The sequence below is a fragment of the Falco biarmicus genome, chromosome 6 (genome assembly GCF_023638135.1).
Source record: "Falco biarmicus isolate bFalBia1 chromosome 6, bFalBia1.pri, whole genome shotgun sequence".
Taxonomy (NCBI): Eukaryota; Metazoa; Chordata; class Aves; order Falconiformes; family Falconidae; genus Falco; species Falco biarmicus.
The window spans coordinates 73,453,918-73,471,770 of NC_079293.1; the positions used below are offsets into that span (position 1 = coordinate 73,453,918).

General features: G+C 45.4%; 2 protein-coding genes across 2 annotated transcripts; both read left to right on the forward strand.

Moving 5' to 3' along the window:
* The first annotated feature begins 2,272 nt into the window (after positions 1-2,272).
* LOC130151338 (gallinacin-11-like) lies at positions 2,273-5,002 on the forward strand. Its single transcript, XM_056343489.1, has 3 exons — positions 2,273-2,681; positions 3,628-3,756; positions 4,779-5,002. The coding sequence occupies exons 1-3, from the start codon at positions 2,627-2,629 to the stop codon at positions 4,904-4,906; spliced, it is 312 nt and encodes a 103-aa protein (XP_056199464.1). The 5' UTR covers positions 2,273-2,626; the 3' UTR covers positions 4,907-5,002.
* Positions 5,003-12,759: 7,757 nt separating this feature from the next.
* On the forward strand, positions 12,760-14,424 carry LOC130151336 (gallinacin-12-like). Its single transcript, XM_056343487.1, has 2 exons — positions 12,760-13,354; positions 13,966-14,424. Exons 1-2 carry the CDS (start codon positions 13,222-13,224, stop codon positions 14,112-14,114), a joined length of 282 nt encoding a protein of 93 aa, XP_056199462.1. The 5' UTR covers positions 12,760-13,221; the 3' UTR covers positions 14,115-14,424.
* The last annotated feature ends 3,429 nt before the right edge of the window (positions 14,425-17,853 follow it).

A 17,853-nucleotide genomic window follows, 5' to 3' on the forward strand; every position in this document is an offset into this window, starting at 1 on the left:
TCACTCAGAAGTTTACCTATGCATACAACATGTAGATTACTCGCAGGCAATGCAACCAGAAGCCCATTGATCTTGTATTTTGTGCCTATCCTTTTTCATCAGAGTACAAAATGTTTTCTGTGTACAGGCGTCAGGACCTGGGATGTCTTGGACAACTTCTGATGTGGTTTAAGAGGGAGCTGCAGAGTTTACTGCCACATAAATGAATATCTGATTGCAAGCTGCTTCTATAACAAATAAAGATGCTGTATGAAATACCCAGGAATATTCCCAAAGCATAAAGAAAAAGGAGGCGTGTTCTTAGCTTCAAAAATATTTCTGCTCTTTAACTTACACTTATTCGTGATCCTTTGATAAAAGGATTTTTCTTCTGTTTTTGATGTTGAGTGTATGTTTTTCCTGTTTTTCTTATGGAGTTAACTTCTCACACTGCTAGATGCAACAAATTGGTTTAAGGGGACAAATTCCTATTTTATGCACTATAGATATAACAAATTAGACATGTCATTCTGACAATGCACCAGATTTCTGTACCTCACACAAAGGAGGAAGTTTTGTATTTTATTAAGACTATATTTTATATGTTAACTAATATTTTACTAAGCTTCTGCTGTAACACATTTGTTGTAATGACTGAGACAAAAGTACATACATATAATTAATGATATATTCCCAGTTTCTCTGAAGACAATTATGTGGATGGTTTAACAATTTTGATTAATGTGTAAGATGAAGAGTTTGGAAAAAAAATCTTCTATACTTCACTTTATCAGAAGTTTCAATGGAGTTTTTCAGGTAAATCTCTCAAGAGGGAAAATAACTATGCCAGCTGGATATCTCAGTCCATACATATTCAGATGCACAAGACTAGATATCCAAGCATGAAAATTAGTGGAAGGCTTGCTCTTCAAAATAAATTTGGATTTTGTTACACCAAGGCAAGTCGTAGATGCAGCTTGCATTCACTGCAACAATTCATATGGAAGAAAGGCTTTCCAGGGCTATTCCATACAACACTGCTGGATAAGAGGACATCACTACTTTTTTTGTCTGACAGCTTCATAGCTAGCTCCAGTTGTTTTTCCCTGGGCTACTTAAAATTTTGTGTTAAACCTTTTAAAACATTTTAAAACTTAAATCCTTTATTGCTCCTTTTCAGACTATCAAGTACTGAAGAAAAGTGTTCAATTTACCTTCTTTACCCTGTTGTATGTGGTATAAAAAAAAAAAAACAACCATACATCTAGTGGAGAGGAACAGTACCCTGGGTCTCCTGCTTTACACAAGGCTAGCTGACACTGTGCTATTTTGTGCCAGGATCCCTTGCTACTAGAGGTGCTTTATTTTGTATTAAAGCTTTTGTTCATTGCATCACAAATGATTCTATAATCTCTTTTTTTTCTTTTTTTTTTTTTTCCTTCTACACAATGGTCACAAACAGAAGTTCACCACTGAGAAGAACATTTAGGAACTGACCCAGTTGCCCACTTGCCCACACATAGAAACTAGAGACATCTGAGAGGCCCCATGACTTTAGAAATGTCACTGTCTGCCTGGGGCTGGTAGATATCATGCAGGAGCTATGGGGGATCTGCACCCTCATGGAGCAGCAGCTGGAGGCCAGATGGGATCCCTGAAGCATCTTTAATGACAATAGATGCCCTTAGCTCTGGACTTGGCCAGCTAAGTACAATTATGTTCAGTGCACTTGTGTGGGCTCCTAAGGTCCCACTATAGCTAAACAGGTGATTTGAGACCTAGAGCCACTAATTAAACACCTCATTCCCACACAGCCACATCCATTTTAGATGCCTACATCTCAGTGTGTGAGTGTAGCACTGATCACTGCCGTTGAGTGGTCAGTTGACCACACATGAGTGTCCAGTGCCATTGTAAATAAATGAGACCACACACATGGCCATCCATTTGCCCCTGTATTCGTATGCAGATTGTCTCAGAGATCCTGTGTCTGATCAGGTAGCCCCATGAGTTAAGGCCCCTAACTCTTTGGGCACCCCGCAGGAGTTAGGCCTGTATGTGTGGGCAACTGAATCGAGTCCATAATGTCAACCGACTAATGTTTTCAGAAAGAAAACTAGTTGTTTAGTTGGTTCAAATTTCATTATTCAGTTAGAAAAATTATGCAAAAAGTAGGTTCTTTGCATCGATGAATGGAGACTGCAAACATTGCAGCAGCTCCTTGCACCCTCTGCTATTCTCAGAATCATCAACAGTCTTCTGATATTCCAGGTGCCTTCCCTCCCACCAAAACAATGCCTAATTTTCTCTGGGTGGTCCATTACCAAGCATGTTGATCTTTGAAGTTAACAAGTAACAAAGATGCTCTCCATGTGAGTCAGTATTAAGAAGCAGCCTTCCCAGCGGCCAAGCAGGGAGGTGTAGTTACTTCTCTGCTTGCTTTTGTGATCTTCTGCCATTGTTCAGGTTTAGCCATGTGCAGCGGTCAAGCTGAACTCATTGCCTTCTGTACCCACCACTGCCAAGGTCCCCTGGACAGCCAGATCTGCTCCCACAGCCCTATAAATGCAAGAGTGCTCCCTCCTCCCCTGCTCAAAGGCCCTGGTGTTGTGGCCCTGGCTCCGCGCTGCAGCTGAGACCTTCCACCATGAAGTTCTCCTGCCTCATGGCTCTTCTCCTTTTCCTCCTCCAGTCTGTTCCAGGTAAGAGGCAAGACCCGTGCTGGGGTTTGCCTGTGTAGGAGATACAAGTAGCTTGTGCATTGGTGCAGAATGTACTCCTCCATGTTCTTCAGCTCCTTTCATTAGACCTATTCCCTATTTCTTAGTCTAGAAGCAGAAGTGAAAAATTAACGTATTGGTGGCCCGATGTCAAACCAGAACGTCCCCACAGAAGCCACTACCAGGTGTTGGCTCCTTACGACTTTTTGAAGTCTCTTTATGCCATTTTGTGGCACTATTGGAAGTTGGTACCATGGAAATCACTGCCTCTTCTTACCCCAGGGTCATAACTTGTCTCCTTTCTGTACAGTAAAAGAGTGGCAGAGGCATTCTCTTGTATTACTCAAGTTGAACTTCACCAGTGAAGTTTATTTAAGATCTCTGAATATGCTGTTTCCCCTTCCTCAGCCCTTCTGCTGCACTGACTCCTTTACTGACTCTGCTTTTAGCCTAGCTTTTCTTCATGCTTAATGAAACTCCCCATCCTGGAGTAAGGCTTTCAGAGAAGGAAAGAACTGGGCAAACGACTTGTCCCTATTAACTGGGACATATCCCAGCTTTTGATTTTTATTTTTGTAAGTCATAGGTACATCCCAGGGCGTACGAGCACCATGCTGCCCCTTGCACGAGCAGCCTGCAGCATTGCAGGCCCAGAACTTGGAAGCATCCAAAGGCTGGGATGTCCCTATTCACTACAGCATGCCTGCCCAGGATATGTTCAGAAATTTGCCATCAACAGCTACGTTTTTCTCTAGTTGTACAAAAGCCTTTCTTGGAGGCTGTTAGGTCCCACGAGGCTTGTCAAATCTTTCGGAAAAGCCGCCTTGGCCTTTGCGCGTATTTGTATCAGACCCCAAACCGGGGTCCATGAGGTTTCAGCAGGAGGAAGACCATGAGAAATGGTCTGGGAATCCCATTCTTCCCGTAGGTCTCAGCTTGCCCAAAGACACCTTACGTTGTGTTGGATACCATGGTTTCTGCTTCCATTCAAAATCCTGCCCAGAGCCATTTGCTGCATTTGGAACTTGCTCTCGGCGTCAGAAAACCTGCTGCATAGGTATGTGTGGAAACCCTGCCAGGCAGGCAATGTCTGGAGAGGAGATGACAGAAGTTAGCAAAGCACACTCTTACTGTCCTTGTCTCCAAATGGCCCAAGCCATCTCCCCCCACCTACAAAGATGGACCTGTCTGTTCCTCCACTAATGTCAGCATGGAGTACAGGAACAGAATGGCCATTTTGGGCCAAATACCATGTAGCCCAGTGTCCCATCTCCAACAGAACAGATGACCATGGAAATACAATAAAAATTATGGCACCCACAAGTCCTCCTTCCTTGATATATATTCCTATAATCATGTTAGAGGGCTGCTGACTGCATCCTCATGGCTATGTTTAATAGGTGCCGGCTGACCTCTTCCCTATAAATGTATCTAATCCTTGTCAGATTTCCTTATCTTTGGAGCCCCTCAATAGTCAATGTATATAATTAATCAACACATGCTTTATAGCCAACTTTACTTATCAGGCTAAGGTTCATCTGATTCAGCATCCTGTATCTGTCCGTGGCCAGAAGTGGAAGTTTCTGTACAGTTACTCTGTGTATGTAAAGTGACTATTAACGAACACCACAACCATATAGTTACACTTCTTTATATATTCTCCTGGATTTCATGAATTTGCAGCTCAAGATTTTTAGATTTAGGCATCTTTGTGTTTAAAAGTCCTTACTGGATTTTCCACCTTTAAATTAGGAAATCCTTCTGTTCATTTTATAACCTCTTCCCTCATAATTTTATTTAGTGCCACCTACTTATGTACTGCAAATGTAGTGTAGTCATTCTGCATCCATCTTCTTCATACCTTTACAATAGCTTTCCTCCAGCCATTTCTTTTTCAGGTTGGTGGGTCACAAATTCCTATTTACAGAAGTGCTCTGACAAGCCCCATATCCTCTGATAAGCCTTTGTCTTTGCTTTTGGAGACACAGTAACCAGAACTTCATGACACTTCCCATGCACGAGTTCTTTCAGATGGCGGTGTAATGTTTTCTGGTTTGACTTAAACCTTTTTCATTGCAGACACGACATCAAACTTCCACACTTGTCAAGATGAGGGGGGTCATTGTGTACCTCCACAAATCAAATGTCTGCAAGAACAGGTGGGACTTTGCCCTCACAGAGATTGGAAGTGCTGCACAGAAGTGTGATAAAGACCTCACGGAACTGCAGAAAACCACAGAAATGCATGGACAATCTCTCTTCCTAGTGTTGTAGAGAAGAGGTGTGGTGTTCTTATCATGCAAAGTGTATAGTTAACCAGACTTGACATGTTTCTTTACATAACAAAGGTAATAAATACTAAATGAACAGGTATAACAGTCAAATACATAAGGAAAGAGGCAGAATGTCTCTCTATTACACTCACACACAGAAATCCACAGAAATTTTGCTGTAACATCCTTGGAAAATACATTCCCTTGTAATCCAAAATTCTCTCCCCCTCTTCTGTCTCCTTTCCTTTCCTTTCCTTTCCTTTCCTTTCCTTTCCTTTCCTTTCCTTTCCTTTCCTTTCCTTTCCTTTCCTTTCCTTTCCTTTCCTTTCCTTTCCTTTCCTTTCCTTTCCTTTCCTTTCCTTTCCTTTCCTTTCCTTTCCCTTTCCCTTTCCCTTTCCCTTTCCTATAGAGGGCAATGTCTTCTCCTATTAAAGTGATAGAAACAAGGAGTGTCCAACTGGCATGGCCAGGCCATATGTACACTACTCAACTCCCATTCTCCCAAGCAGGATGTCAGTCAACTGCCCTTCCCCACCTCCCTCTTTCCACCAATAAACTGCACCCATTTGAGCCCAGGTACCACCTATGGGAAGTCTTCATGTGTGACTGGGCAAACCTATCTAAATTCATTTTATGTGGTTTGTGCTTCCCTCTGTGGTAAGTTTGAATTTATTAACTGTAGAAGTTTCATTCAGAATGCAGACAAAGAAGTGTTTGCTTCTGAGCATCATCTTCATGTGCTCAGCAGCTCCCAATCATGACTGCTGGCTTTCTAATTTCTCTAGTTGAAGGCGGAGTAGCCGGACATCTTTGCAAAGGAACACAAGGAGGGGTGGCATTCATCTCACAAGCTGTGGCACCTACCTTGGATGGGAGGCAGCAAACGTCCATTATTCTGTATCTCAACAGCTGAGACATCCTTTCCTCTGGCCTGAACTAATGCAAATGGCTTGTTCACGTCCCCACCACACACTTCAGAAAAGTCATTCTCTAGATCAGCATTTTAAACATCACCCTAGTCATCCTAGGCTGCTCTTCTGGTTTACAAAGAGGAACAGATCCACTGGCAACATCATCACACTCATCCCTCACTGACCAAAGAGTGACCCCACTTTTTGTCAGCCAATATTTAGACAGCTGAGATGACCTTTGTGAAACACTTTTTTCCTCCATTCTTAAGATGTATAAAATGCTACTGACCTCTGCCAATGTGAAAACTGTTTCAGTAACAGCATCATCTCTCCATAGGAAAGTCTAGGTAACCAAGCAAGAGCCTAACAGGGCTTCTTAGTAACTGGACCTGAACCCTCTTCAGATGAGATTTCCAATCAGTTGTTCAAACTAATTTAGTTAATTTTCTCCTAGAAGTATTCATGCTGCAAGAAATTCTTTGCACTCTCTTAAAATCCCTGAGGGTGTTTTCTGCCATGTCTATTGCTGATAGTTCAGGGACTATTTTAGGATTCTAGGTAGGTGTTCCCTGAGTTTGTATCACAAATCAGGCAGGTATGTGTGGCTTGGAGCTGTTAACAGCAGCACCTTTCTGAAGCCTTTTTTTTTTTTTTTTTTTTTTTACCTAAGATGGAGTACTAAAGGGGAATAAAGGTTTAGAAATTATCTGAGAATTTTTTTAAGCATTTTGGCTTTGACTGCTGTCTGCCCTTTGTATTTTTGGCTAAAGAGGGAAGGCAATTTATACAACTACATGCAGGGGAAAAAAGCCTCAAGAAAGGAAAAAAACCTACAAATATATAAGCATTATGTAGCAGATGCCAGCTCAGGCCTATGGTCTGCCTACACCAGTTAATCTGTGTTATTTTAGGAGTTTTAAATGTCAGCAGCTCTTCCTGGAGGAGTCTTGGCAGGATGAGCAAGAACAGAAAGACATGGAAAGAGAAGCAATGCTGTAAATGGCTTGTCTGCTTCAGAAGCCAGTAAAGGCAGCCAATTTTCTCTCATTTCTTAAGAAACTGAGTTTTCCTGAGAAAACTGTGACAGTGACTATGTTTGTAGGAAGCCTCTGCCCCTGGCACTCTGCTTCACCCCAATACTAAACATCGTGCACTGGGGGGAGTCATCAAAAGGAAACATCTACTTGCAGAGCTATCTCTCTGTTACAGTCTTCTTGATTAGCCTTATCTTACCTACCAGCATCATGCTGTTGTTATACTTGGTTGCTTTACAGGACTGAGGACAATTAAGCATTTTTTATTGAAGGAAACAGCTAATGAAGTGAAGCACAGAAAGAATTTGCAGGTGAGAGGCTGCTCTCAGGTTACTCCCCATTCCATTATGGCTCTGAGGGTTGAATGACATGAGCAGACCAAGATCTATACACAGAGAAAGCCAGCTGCCACAGCTGGAAAAGCTGGACAGGTTTGAGCACAAACCTGAAACAAAAGTGGCTCTTCCAAAGCTCAATGTATGTTGACGAAAACGCTTTGTTGATCTATCCTTGACGGTGTGTGGAAAGCAGAATGTTTAATGAGCCAAGGACCACCTCTTCACTGACTCAGGCATTCAGATACCCAGGTGTCCCTTATCAAACACCATGCCAAGCACCAACACTGCCTGCTCCTCCCCATGAGTTATGCGGGTTTTGCGGGGCAGGAGGATTTAGGTGATACTTAATTCATCATCAGTAGTGGTGGCTCTGAGTGCCCTGCTGAGCTGTTTACAGGTCGTGCCCCCAACCAGGACAGCTGCTTTAGCAGCCTCAGGAGCAGTTGCTATTACAGGGAAGATGAGCTCGCCACTGGTTATCAACAGGCATTACCATGCTGCAGACAGAGAGATATTCAGAGTTGGCAAAGGAGTCACCCATTGGAGAGTCATCCCAAGACTTCAGTTTGGCCTTGAAACACATGGTAGTTCTGCTTTCATTAAAATAAATTCCTGCTAGAAGGATTTTAGGGTACAAAGCTCCTTCTGCTTTGCTTCTCTGATCCCCTCCCATCCACCTCTCCCTAGTGCCATTGCAAGTTATTTTCCAGGAAGAATTTATTTTAAAATCTTAATAGCCTAGTTGCTTCTGTCTGGCCACCCACTGCTCAGCATCTGCACATATCACTGTCTTTCAGACAGAAAGACTCTCAGTGTGCCTAGGAGTACCAGCAACACTGACTCCCCCTTGGGACCCCCCATATCTACATCCATGGTGGCCTTTACCCAGCACAAATCTAACTCAAAATCTAGACATGCAAAGCATCAGACAAGCCTTTGAGATATGTCAAGGTTGAAGTCCTGATGTGAATTGCACCACCCAGGCGCTTTACTGAAGTGTGGACAAAATCAAATGTTGGGCTGTCTCTGGAGCTGTGCTGTGCTTGTAAAATACACAAGCCCAGGCTATGGTGCTGCAGCTGGATGGTCTATGGCAGTACGTTGTCAGTGTGGTCTTTGACATGGTTTTGGCCGTCTTCTTCCTTTTTTGGGAGTGGGGAAAGGTGTTTCAGAGGGATGGGGATTGATCATCATGTTTAGATCGGACAAAAGATGGGAGGGAAGGTAGCAATGGAATGATTTGCAAATCAAACCCAGATGCAGGAACAGCCAGAGGACAGGTGTCCCCTTTCCCTAATGACTCCAAAGCCCAAGAACATACTGCCAATCTGTGCAAGCTGGGGACAGAACCCAGGTCTTCCCCAGCCCTTATATCTTCTAAACTGGCAACTCACTCTTAGAAAACTCAGTACATTTTCATGCCAATTCATTATTTGAATTGCTAAAAATGTTCTAGTAAACTGAGCAATCTCAGGGGCTCTTGTCTAGCCCTGAAGCCAAATATCATAATCCAGCCACATCCATCCTCTCCTCTAGAAACAGATGGCTGCATCCAGACTGCTTGATGGAAGCAATCCCTGATCCCAGACACACTTAGAAATTGTTTGAGAGAGAAATACTTAGCCTGGACAAAAACCTTTCCAGGAATATGCTAAGCATTTCACAGTTTGGTTGACCAAATCCCAGTGCTTGTATCCTGCCCTGTTTTATTTACTAGCAAGGATGTATTGAAGGAGTTCAAGCTTTGATAAAGTGAAAATGTAGGAGAGGAGATTAATACATCCTTTTTCTAATGGGATTTTTTTTTAAATGAAATCCCCATGAACTACTGAAATCAAGTGAAGTCAATAAATTGGCTTCAGTTTCTGTTCTCACTGAGTCTTCCCACATGTAAATACACCCCCAGTACCACACCAGAGTCAGCCTCTCCTACCTGGTCCCCAGACACATGGCTGGTGCCTCTGTAGCCTGTTTGCCACCTCCCTGAGTCTGAGTAGTGGTGTGCCCATGCAGGACTCAGTCTGCTCTTGGGTGCCTGGTGAGAGGTGGGAGATGTCAACACTGGTTGTGGTCCTGTGCAACAACAGGTAAGGACTGGTCAATGTTACACCATGCTCTGCTGCTGGTATATATGAGGAACTTAGAAAATGTGGCGTCCTGAAAGGTCCCATTCCAGCACATATGGCAGCTGTGGGAGCCTCAGATCTTCCTCAATAAATGCTCCCTTGTCCATAATCAACATAATGACAGTGAAAGTGAAAATGTTTTCTTACTTTGGCATGTCTTCCTTGCTTCTCATTCATTTCTAAGGGACATTTTTTCATCTGAGACCTGGAGGTGAATTGATATTGCTTAAAGCTGAGCATGAAGGTACTTTCAGAGCTAATGTGAAGACACTGTCCTCACACTGGTCCAGGACACTGGTGAACCAGGACACTGATGAACCAGGATGCTAATTCCAGAGGACAGTACAGAGGCATCCAGTAAGTTTAGATCAGATGTAGGACCTAAGACTTCCGATGTCTTACATATGGGCTCTCACCATTAAGCCTTACTTTCATTTTCTTTCTTCTCACTTTCTTTCCATTAGTTTTAGCTGATTTCGGTTGGGTGGTAACAGTTTGTAGTTTGTAGTTGCTTTGCTCATTTATTCAAGAACTCAGCTTCCTTGAATCATGAAGGAGGGCAATGCTCAACTTTAGCACGGGGGGGTGGGGTGGGGAAGAGGCACTGTAACTAGCAAGTTAATGGCTTGCTAGAAAGTTTCACTGAGCTGCTATCAGATATGAGTCAAAAGACTAAAGAACCTGCTATTCGCCCCAGATTGGGGCCTGTGTGCACATAGAGCACACAGAAAAGAGTATGGTCTGCACAGCTCCCAAGAAAACTCATCGAGGGACTCACCAAAGTCACCACAACCACGGATGAAAACCTTGCCATGAAAGCCATTCACCCACTCGCAAAGGCATGTTGCAAACCCAAAACACGGAAGGATCTGGGGGTGTGAAAGAGACGCATGGCTCAGCAGCCACGGAGACTGGTGGAGGACAAGACCCCAGCAGCTGCAGCTGCCCAGTCAAGTGTTCATCGTTTCTCAGAAGATGCTGGGTCAATGCCAAATGGAAAGGACAGCACTCAGATTTGCAGATGGTGTGCATCCAACTGACTGCTATGTCATGAGGTGATTTTAAAGCTAGCACCATGTTCCTCCAGCCTTCCTAAGACACACACAGCCGCTATCCATGGACCAGGGCTATCTGGGGGAAGGAGGAGGGGCTCGTTGAGGTATATACCCCAACTCTGCCAAAGAGGTGTAAAGGTTCTTGCTTATCCATGTAAGTAAAGGCTTACTGCCCTCAAAACCCCGGCACTGAGTATTTTGCCTTTGTTACCCCTGATTTCATTAAGAAATGTTTCTCCCCAGTCCAGCTGCAAAATTTAGCATTAGTAGCCCCTGGAATTAACACAACAGTATATTTGGACATTCACCCACCCCTTTGGCATGGAGATATTGGGCACTGGATTGTCTATACTGTATTCTTAACCATTTCCACCCCATTTCCACTCTGGAGAGAACCAACTATGTACCTGAGTATGGAAAGCCACACGCAGAATCACACATGGTGAGGATGGGCCTGTCCACAACACTTGGCCCAGGGAACACAGAGAAGATGCTATTAACAGTGATAGTACTTAGATATCCACAGGTGTATAGTGTATATACAGTGCACTCGATATGGTAGATTGATAGCGTACATGTCCGAGGGAGATTTTAAGATGGCCATGCTTTAGGCTTGGGATGGACTGCAGAAGTCCCCTCAGACCTGATTTTTAACTGATTCTAGCAAGCTGCATGAATGGTGTGCTATCAGTGGGACAAGTCCCTTTTGGGAACAGCTGTCTCAAAAAGCAAAGAATTATTTCACACAGGCAAAAAGCAAAGAGGTGAGGTGTTCATGTTTTACAAGACTGCAACATGTCTTGCCCCTTCCATGCAAGCTCTTGTCCCACATCCAGACACAAAAGATGTCCAGATGTGCACCCACAAAAGACCCTCCAGAGACTCTTTGCGAGGCTGACCTGATCCACACTGTCATGGGCCACTGGCAGGAAAGATCTTTCTTTCCTGCTCTATATGCAGAGCTGTTACATTTCCCTGCATCCTTACTGAGTGGACCAGCACACAGGGCAGCAAGCAAAGGGTCCTGCCCTACCATGCACCTTCCAGTCTCAGAGACAGTAAGGAGCAGCAAGCAGTCCTACAGCCCCTTCAAGAGAAGGTACATCTCACCCTCACACAAGGGAGACAAAGATACAGCACACAGTGAGGCATGGGACCAGCCACGCTTTGTCATCAGTTATAAGGCATGAAGAGGATGAGGAGAGGGGAGCAATGTTGCTTGGGAGGGGGCCTCAGGGGATAAAATCCAGCCTACACCCCTCTGTTGGAGTGGAAACGCACTGAAAAAGCAACACATCAAAAAAATGGCCTGGGGAGAGGAGGTAGAAAAACTCTGTCCTTTGCAAAACCTGAGCAGGCCAACTGGCAACTGTTATCACAGTGCAGCAGGCAGTCTGCTGACTTGGCTGTTCCTTCAAGATCAGAATCTATCTGGCATGAAATGGTCCACAGCTTCCAGCTCTTTTGCCAGACCTGCCTTGCAGGTTTGCCCACCACACAGCCCAGAGGGGCAAATCCAAACACCACAGTGCTCAAACAGTTGTGCAAAGGTCCCAACCAGTTCCTTGCTTTAAACCCAAGGGAACAGTCCCACTCCCAAGGGGCTAGTTCTCACTCCAAGAGGGTGGTTGGACCTATTTCTGGTCCAGCAGGTGACCATGGAGTGAAGATGTAATCAGAATATTAAGTGGACAATGAAAACGGAGGGTTTGCCAGCACTTGGCTGCCCTAGATCAGGCTGACTGGTCAACCTTTGAGCAAGATGCTTTAACGCAATTGAGCCTAGAGAAAGATGAAATCTGTCTTTTGTCCTTCTTGGCCTCAGGGCCCTGCTCAGTTGCCCACAGCTGGATATTGGTGCCACTGGAGATGACTCCAGGTATCTGGTTTTCCAGAACGTCTTGTCTGCAACTAACACTCATGCAGAAATCCACACTATCTAGGCATCGCAAGTGACATAAATCAAGCTCCTCATGCCTACTGATCCAGGACAGCAAACTTCGACTCTATCAGTCAAGTACATCTGAACTGCAGGTTTTTTAGAGAGAAGGGAATTTTTTAATTTGAAAGAACCTTGATCTTTCAACTACTCAGGTTAGCATGCATTCACACAAACAGTTATATTAACACAGCTGAAGGGACAGCAGGACCAGGCAGGGACAGCAGCTGGGCAAAGATAGCTGGACTATCACAGGCTGATTTTACAGCAAGAGCTGTGTATCTGTCACATAATTACCACCAAGTGGTGCATTGCTGAGCTAGCCAGCTCCCTCCTCCACCAGTGCTGTGTGCTCAATCACCCTTAGGAATGAAGCCTCCTAAATTCCACAGAAGCCAAAGCTGGAATGGCTTTTTTGGCAGGAAAAAAATCACACCCAGGTTTCAGCTAGAGAAAATATTCACATGAGCTCAGATTTAAAAAAATTAATCACTCCTAGCCTGCACCGTTCTCTTCCTTGCAGCTCCTCAGGAGTCTCTCTTTGCTGGACGCCACCCTCCCACCCATCGGCTCCCTGGGGACTTTGCTCCTGCAGGTGAAGGGCAGAGGATCCCCCTGAGCCTCTTTTTTCCACCAAGCTGCCTGCAGCTGGCAATCTACCAGTCCAAAATGCTAGCTGCCGGGGAGAGGAACCGGGGAAGTCGATAACCAGCAAACGTGAAGCAAGTCAACATTGTTTGGAGCCGCAGCACTGGGTCAGAACGACACGGAAGGTTTCTCAGCAGCAAGTGTTACTCCCGAGACTGGAATATAATTAACTCCTGCCTACTCCCTCCCTCTTCCCGGATGCCATCCAGCATGCCAGCAGCACACAGAAGCTTCTGCAAAATCTCACACTCAGCCTTGCAATTTTCCAGCAGAACCAAAGCAATGGAAATCCTTTGTTTCATTTTAATCTTCATCTCCTTGACCGGTCACGGTAAGACCAGGAAGGCCGAGGGTGGTAAACAGAGGTATCTGGGAACAGGAAAAATATTTCCTCACTGTGTAATCAAATCAAAACATTGTAGGTACTGAGGAAAGGTGTCCTGAGGTTTCTGGATGAGATAGAGGGTGAGGTACTTTGGCAAAATGCATGTTTTAATTCCTCAGGGTAATGCAAAAATAAGCAGGGAAGCAGCTGTGAAAATGGGGGACTTGGCTGCCTTTGTAGGAGCAAACTGGTTGGAGAAGCGCTAGACGAGACATCCTGTGCTCTGGGAAAATGTTTCTGCCTTTTCCCAGGCTGTAGTTGCCTCCTTGGTGAGGCAAGAAGAACTGCTCCAACCTCCTATGCGCAGCCTTTGCCAACATCCTGAAAAAACAACTGCATGATAAAATGTTCCTTGAGTGAGGTTGGCTCTGCATCTTGGGATTTTTAATACAGGTGTCCAAAGCTGTCCTTTGGCACGGGGATCCTGGGTGTGCTCCATGCAGCCACGCATGCCCGGGCTCCACGCACACTTGCACCGTTGGCTTGGCTGGCCAGGGACGTGGTGCCCGAGGAAGCCTCCTGCATTTTACTAACTAATTTGCTCCTTCTTTGTACAGGAGATGCGCATGGACCAGACAACTGTAACCATGAAGGGGGCTTGTGCCGAGTCGGAAACTGTGTTTCTGGTGAATATCTGGCCAGTTACTGCTTTGAACCCATCATTCTCTGTTGCAAAAGTTTGTCACCCACTACTGCAAAAAGCTGAAGATTTCCAAAGGAGCAAACCGCAATATGTGGAGAGCTGCAGGCTCCACTGACAAGGAATGACCTGCTGTTGCAAAGGAAATGTTGTGCCTTTCTGTGACTGTTGCTCTCCTGGAAGAACATGGCTGTGGATTCACTTGTTAACTTCCAAACACATTGCTTTTTGCTATTGCTGTGACTTTGTCGGAAACACTGTGACAAGAAATTGGGGCCACCCAAACTATTTGGCATCTGGTTGTTACCTGTCACGCACAGATGAGAAATTGCCTTTCTCCTTACCTGAAAGCAATAAACCTAAAAGTTTAACACAACAGCAAGTGGCCGTCTGTGACTCCTGCTGACACTCAGCAAAGCTGCTGGCGGTGGGATGCACTCTCTCCCACCAACCAGGAGTGAACACCGCAGCCCACACCTTCCCAGCAGAGCAGGGTGATGCTGTTTCCTTTGTTTCACTTCCCAGTGAACACAGTTGCAATGGGGACAGACTGTTTCCCCATCACTTTCGATGCAAAAGCTACCTGGTTTGACATAAAGTCAACTGTGGTCTGTGTTTCTCAGGCAAGCCCCCTCCCATATCTACTCTTCCTTTCCAGGCTGGGCCAGATTCTTACAGGCAATGGAAGGGGCTGGCCAGAGAAATAAGACACAGAAAAGGAGCAGGGATCCCCCTCGTGCATATAGACCCCTTTGCCCATGGGATTCACAGCAGGAATGTGCTGTCCACCAGCCAACACCTAGACCAGAAAATACAAAATGAGCAGGGCTGTCTCAGGTACGTCTCTCTTCCACAACACAGCAAGACCAAGGGAAAGCCCAAGCTGGCTTGTTTTAAACATGGTGGGAAAGGGATCTGAAAGTTGTGTGCCATTGCCTTTGACAGGCTCTCCTCATCCATGGACTGCATTTCTGGTGCTCCTCTGTAATCACCCAGCAATAATCCCAAAGCAATTAGCCTGTTTGCACCTAGCAGCTTTCTGCCTAAGAGTTGCATCAGCCTAAATCCATTAGCTCTCCAGATCCAGCCTCAGCCCTTCTGTGTTTTTTCAGCATGAAGTTTTGACACTCCCCTGCCTTTGTCAGTTAGCTCTTGGTCTCCCTTTCCAGGTAAAATATTTCTCTCTGGGTCAATCATTTCTGTGAAAGCCAGAAAACAATGATGTAATGAGAGAGCTATGCCAATTAGCAGAGGCGTTGGTCAGAGCCAGGGAAAAGTCCTCCCTGGGAGACAAAATTCTTCCTCTGATGAATCAAACGGGAAAATTCCCATTGACCTTACCCGGGTCAGGACCTGTTGCCAGAGGTCCAACAATTAATTCATCCAAGCGACTCCATTCTCCTGTGAGCAGCCCAGCTATTCTCCTCAGGTCATCATAACACAACCCAGGACACCAACACACATAGGGAGAGGCCAGCGCTCCCCTGGAGGTCTGCTGCAGTTGGATGAACTGGGTTACCCAGAGCTGGCTGTTGGCTTGGGAACCGATACTGAAAACAGAGACGAGGGCTGAGCCCAGAGCCAAATTCCTCCCCAGATCCAGCCCATCTCTCCAACACATGCTGATGTACAAGTAGAGCACAGGCAGGCTTTCATATCAAGGCACCTCTCCAAAAAAAACAGTTTATTTCTCACATTCATCCACAAAGCTCATGATTCCTGCCTTTTGAGGGATGCTTAGCCACCAAATTTATAGCCTGGTTTCCTCAGAAAGTTAAATTTATGGGCTCAAGTATCTCACCTTGTAACTCTCCCCACCTGTGGCTGGACCTTCTGCCCCTCTACATTTTGGACCTGTTGGCCAGCCAGATTTCAATCAGGGAAGGTGGGAATGCTCTGACAGTTTGTAGGCAACATTGCCTCTCTGGAAGTAATGTAAATGCAAGCTGCTGCTACAAGGCACGGTCCCACTCTCCCCCCAGTGTCTGTTCTCCCGCTTGCTGATCTGGCTGGAAATAAATAAATAAATAAATAAATAAATAAATAAACCCCAACAACAACAAAAAAAAAGAGCAACAAAACCCCATCATCATTTCTGTCTGATGAATAAGATGAACTGACTTTCCTTTCAGCTACCTGGCCTAACACAGAGGGGAGGAGAGAGAAAGCACTAAGGACGTGGTGGAGGGTGGAGAACAGCACCCTCCAGTCCATCAACGCTACACAGCTGCTCCTTGATGTGGTTTCTTGACCCATTAACTCACCTGGGGCAGAGAACCCAGCCACCAGCACAGCTCATGAGGAGCTGCTTAAACAGCATAAACAGTACAAGATGCTTTGATAAGGAATGCTGCTCAAATTAATTATGCCCAGGTTGGTGTACACTGTAACCCCAGGGAGGAGGACGCACTAAACTCCTCTGGCTGAGGGACCATGTTCACCCACTCAGCACAGAGCTGTTCAGCTGCATGTTTTCATTCACCATGAAACCACACCCCTACAGCCCTCAAACACCATTTTCCAACCCTTTATATCCAAATATCCCCCAAATATTCATTGTTTGAGGCACTCAGTAAAAGTCACCTCCCCAGTGTGACCCTTTGCCAGAGAACTTCCACCCATGACCAACAGTCCTGCCAAACTGGGACTGTTTCCCAGAGCAAAGACCCACAAGTGGAGTTCATCTGAATCCAACCTTTTACCTGCAGGATTGCATGCAGGAGTAGAAAGGACAGTCAGGCAAGCTAAGGGGGAAGCCAGAATGGCAGAATTAAGGAGAAGGTGAAGTCTACCATCCCTTAAAAGATACAGGCTGGTGAGAATTTAAATCAGGCTAGTGGTTCACTCTGAAGTCTCCCATGCCTTTATAGGAGAAAGACAAATGAGGAAGAGGATTTTTGTGGGAAAGGCTTGGTTAAGCCTTTAACTCCAGCTACCTGTACATGACAGAGCTCAGAAGGCTACAAAACAGGGGTTCTTCAGTACTACCCTAGCAGACCTATACCAGCTCCTAAGAGAGACACAAACCATCCAGACATCTTGGGAGGTATATTTGGCATCTTAGCAGCTATACGGACAGCCACGGCACAGCCCTACCCTCATTCCCATCTGTCAACCAGCACAAGCTTCATGAATAACTGGAGACATTAGTTCCCCAAAGTGTGGCGTGAACATCCCCCTCGCTGGAGTTTGTTTGCTGTTCCCAGGCAACAGGACAGTGTTTGTCTGGCAGAGAGACAGGTGGAGATGAAACCTTCCGCTTCTGCCCTAAAAATGCCATTGTAAACAGAGTTGGTAATCAGGAGCAGGACACTGGTGGGATGGGCTCCTGCTTGGGGAATGTGAGATCTCACAGCCTTGGGCAAGCCACCTAGATCCAGGTTGTCTCTTATAGCTGCAGCAATCCCATGCAAACCTGCAGTCACCTGCATGCCTGGCCCTTCCTTCACCCCCATGTGAAGATATCATCACCCTACCACAGCCCAGCTCCAGGGGCATGCTAGGAAGATAAAATGGATCTGGATTCAGAGGCTGAATCCATGCTTCTGAATTACACAAGTAAATCGAATTGCATGAGGTTCAGTCTCAGGAATTACCAGGTACCCACACATGCTGTCAGCAAACTAGCACTTTGCCAAACTGTTTCTTGGCAGAATTTGGAGACAGGCACATGCCAGGGACCACCCATTATAGACATGTGGATGAGGCCATGCAGCTGGCAGGGAAAGCTTAGCTGTGCAGACACAAGGTATACTGTGCCTATTTGCTGTGGGGCAAAGAACAGCATTTTGAAAAAAAAAAATAG

Coding starts and splice junctions, on each gene's coding strand:
- LOC130151338 (XM_056343489.1), top strand. CDS start 2,627: ATGAAGTTCTCCTGCCTCATGGCTCTTCTCCTTTTCCTCCTCCAGTCT. Junction 2,682..3,627: donor CCTCCTCCAGTCTGTTCCAG/GTAAGAGGCAAG, acceptor TTCTTCCCGTAG/GTCTCAGCTTGCCCAAAGAC. Junction 3,757..4,778: donor TCAGAAAACCTGCTGCATAG/GTATGTGTGGAA, acceptor TTTTCATTGCAG/ACACGACATCAAACTTCCAC.
- LOC130151336 (XM_056343487.1), top strand. CDS start 13,222: ATGCCATCCAGCATGCCAGCAGCACACAGAAGCTTCTGCAAAATCTCA. Junction 13,355..13,965: donor CATCTCCTTGACCGGTCACG/GTAAGACCAGGA, acceptor TTCTTTGTACAG/GAGATGCGCATGGACCAGAC.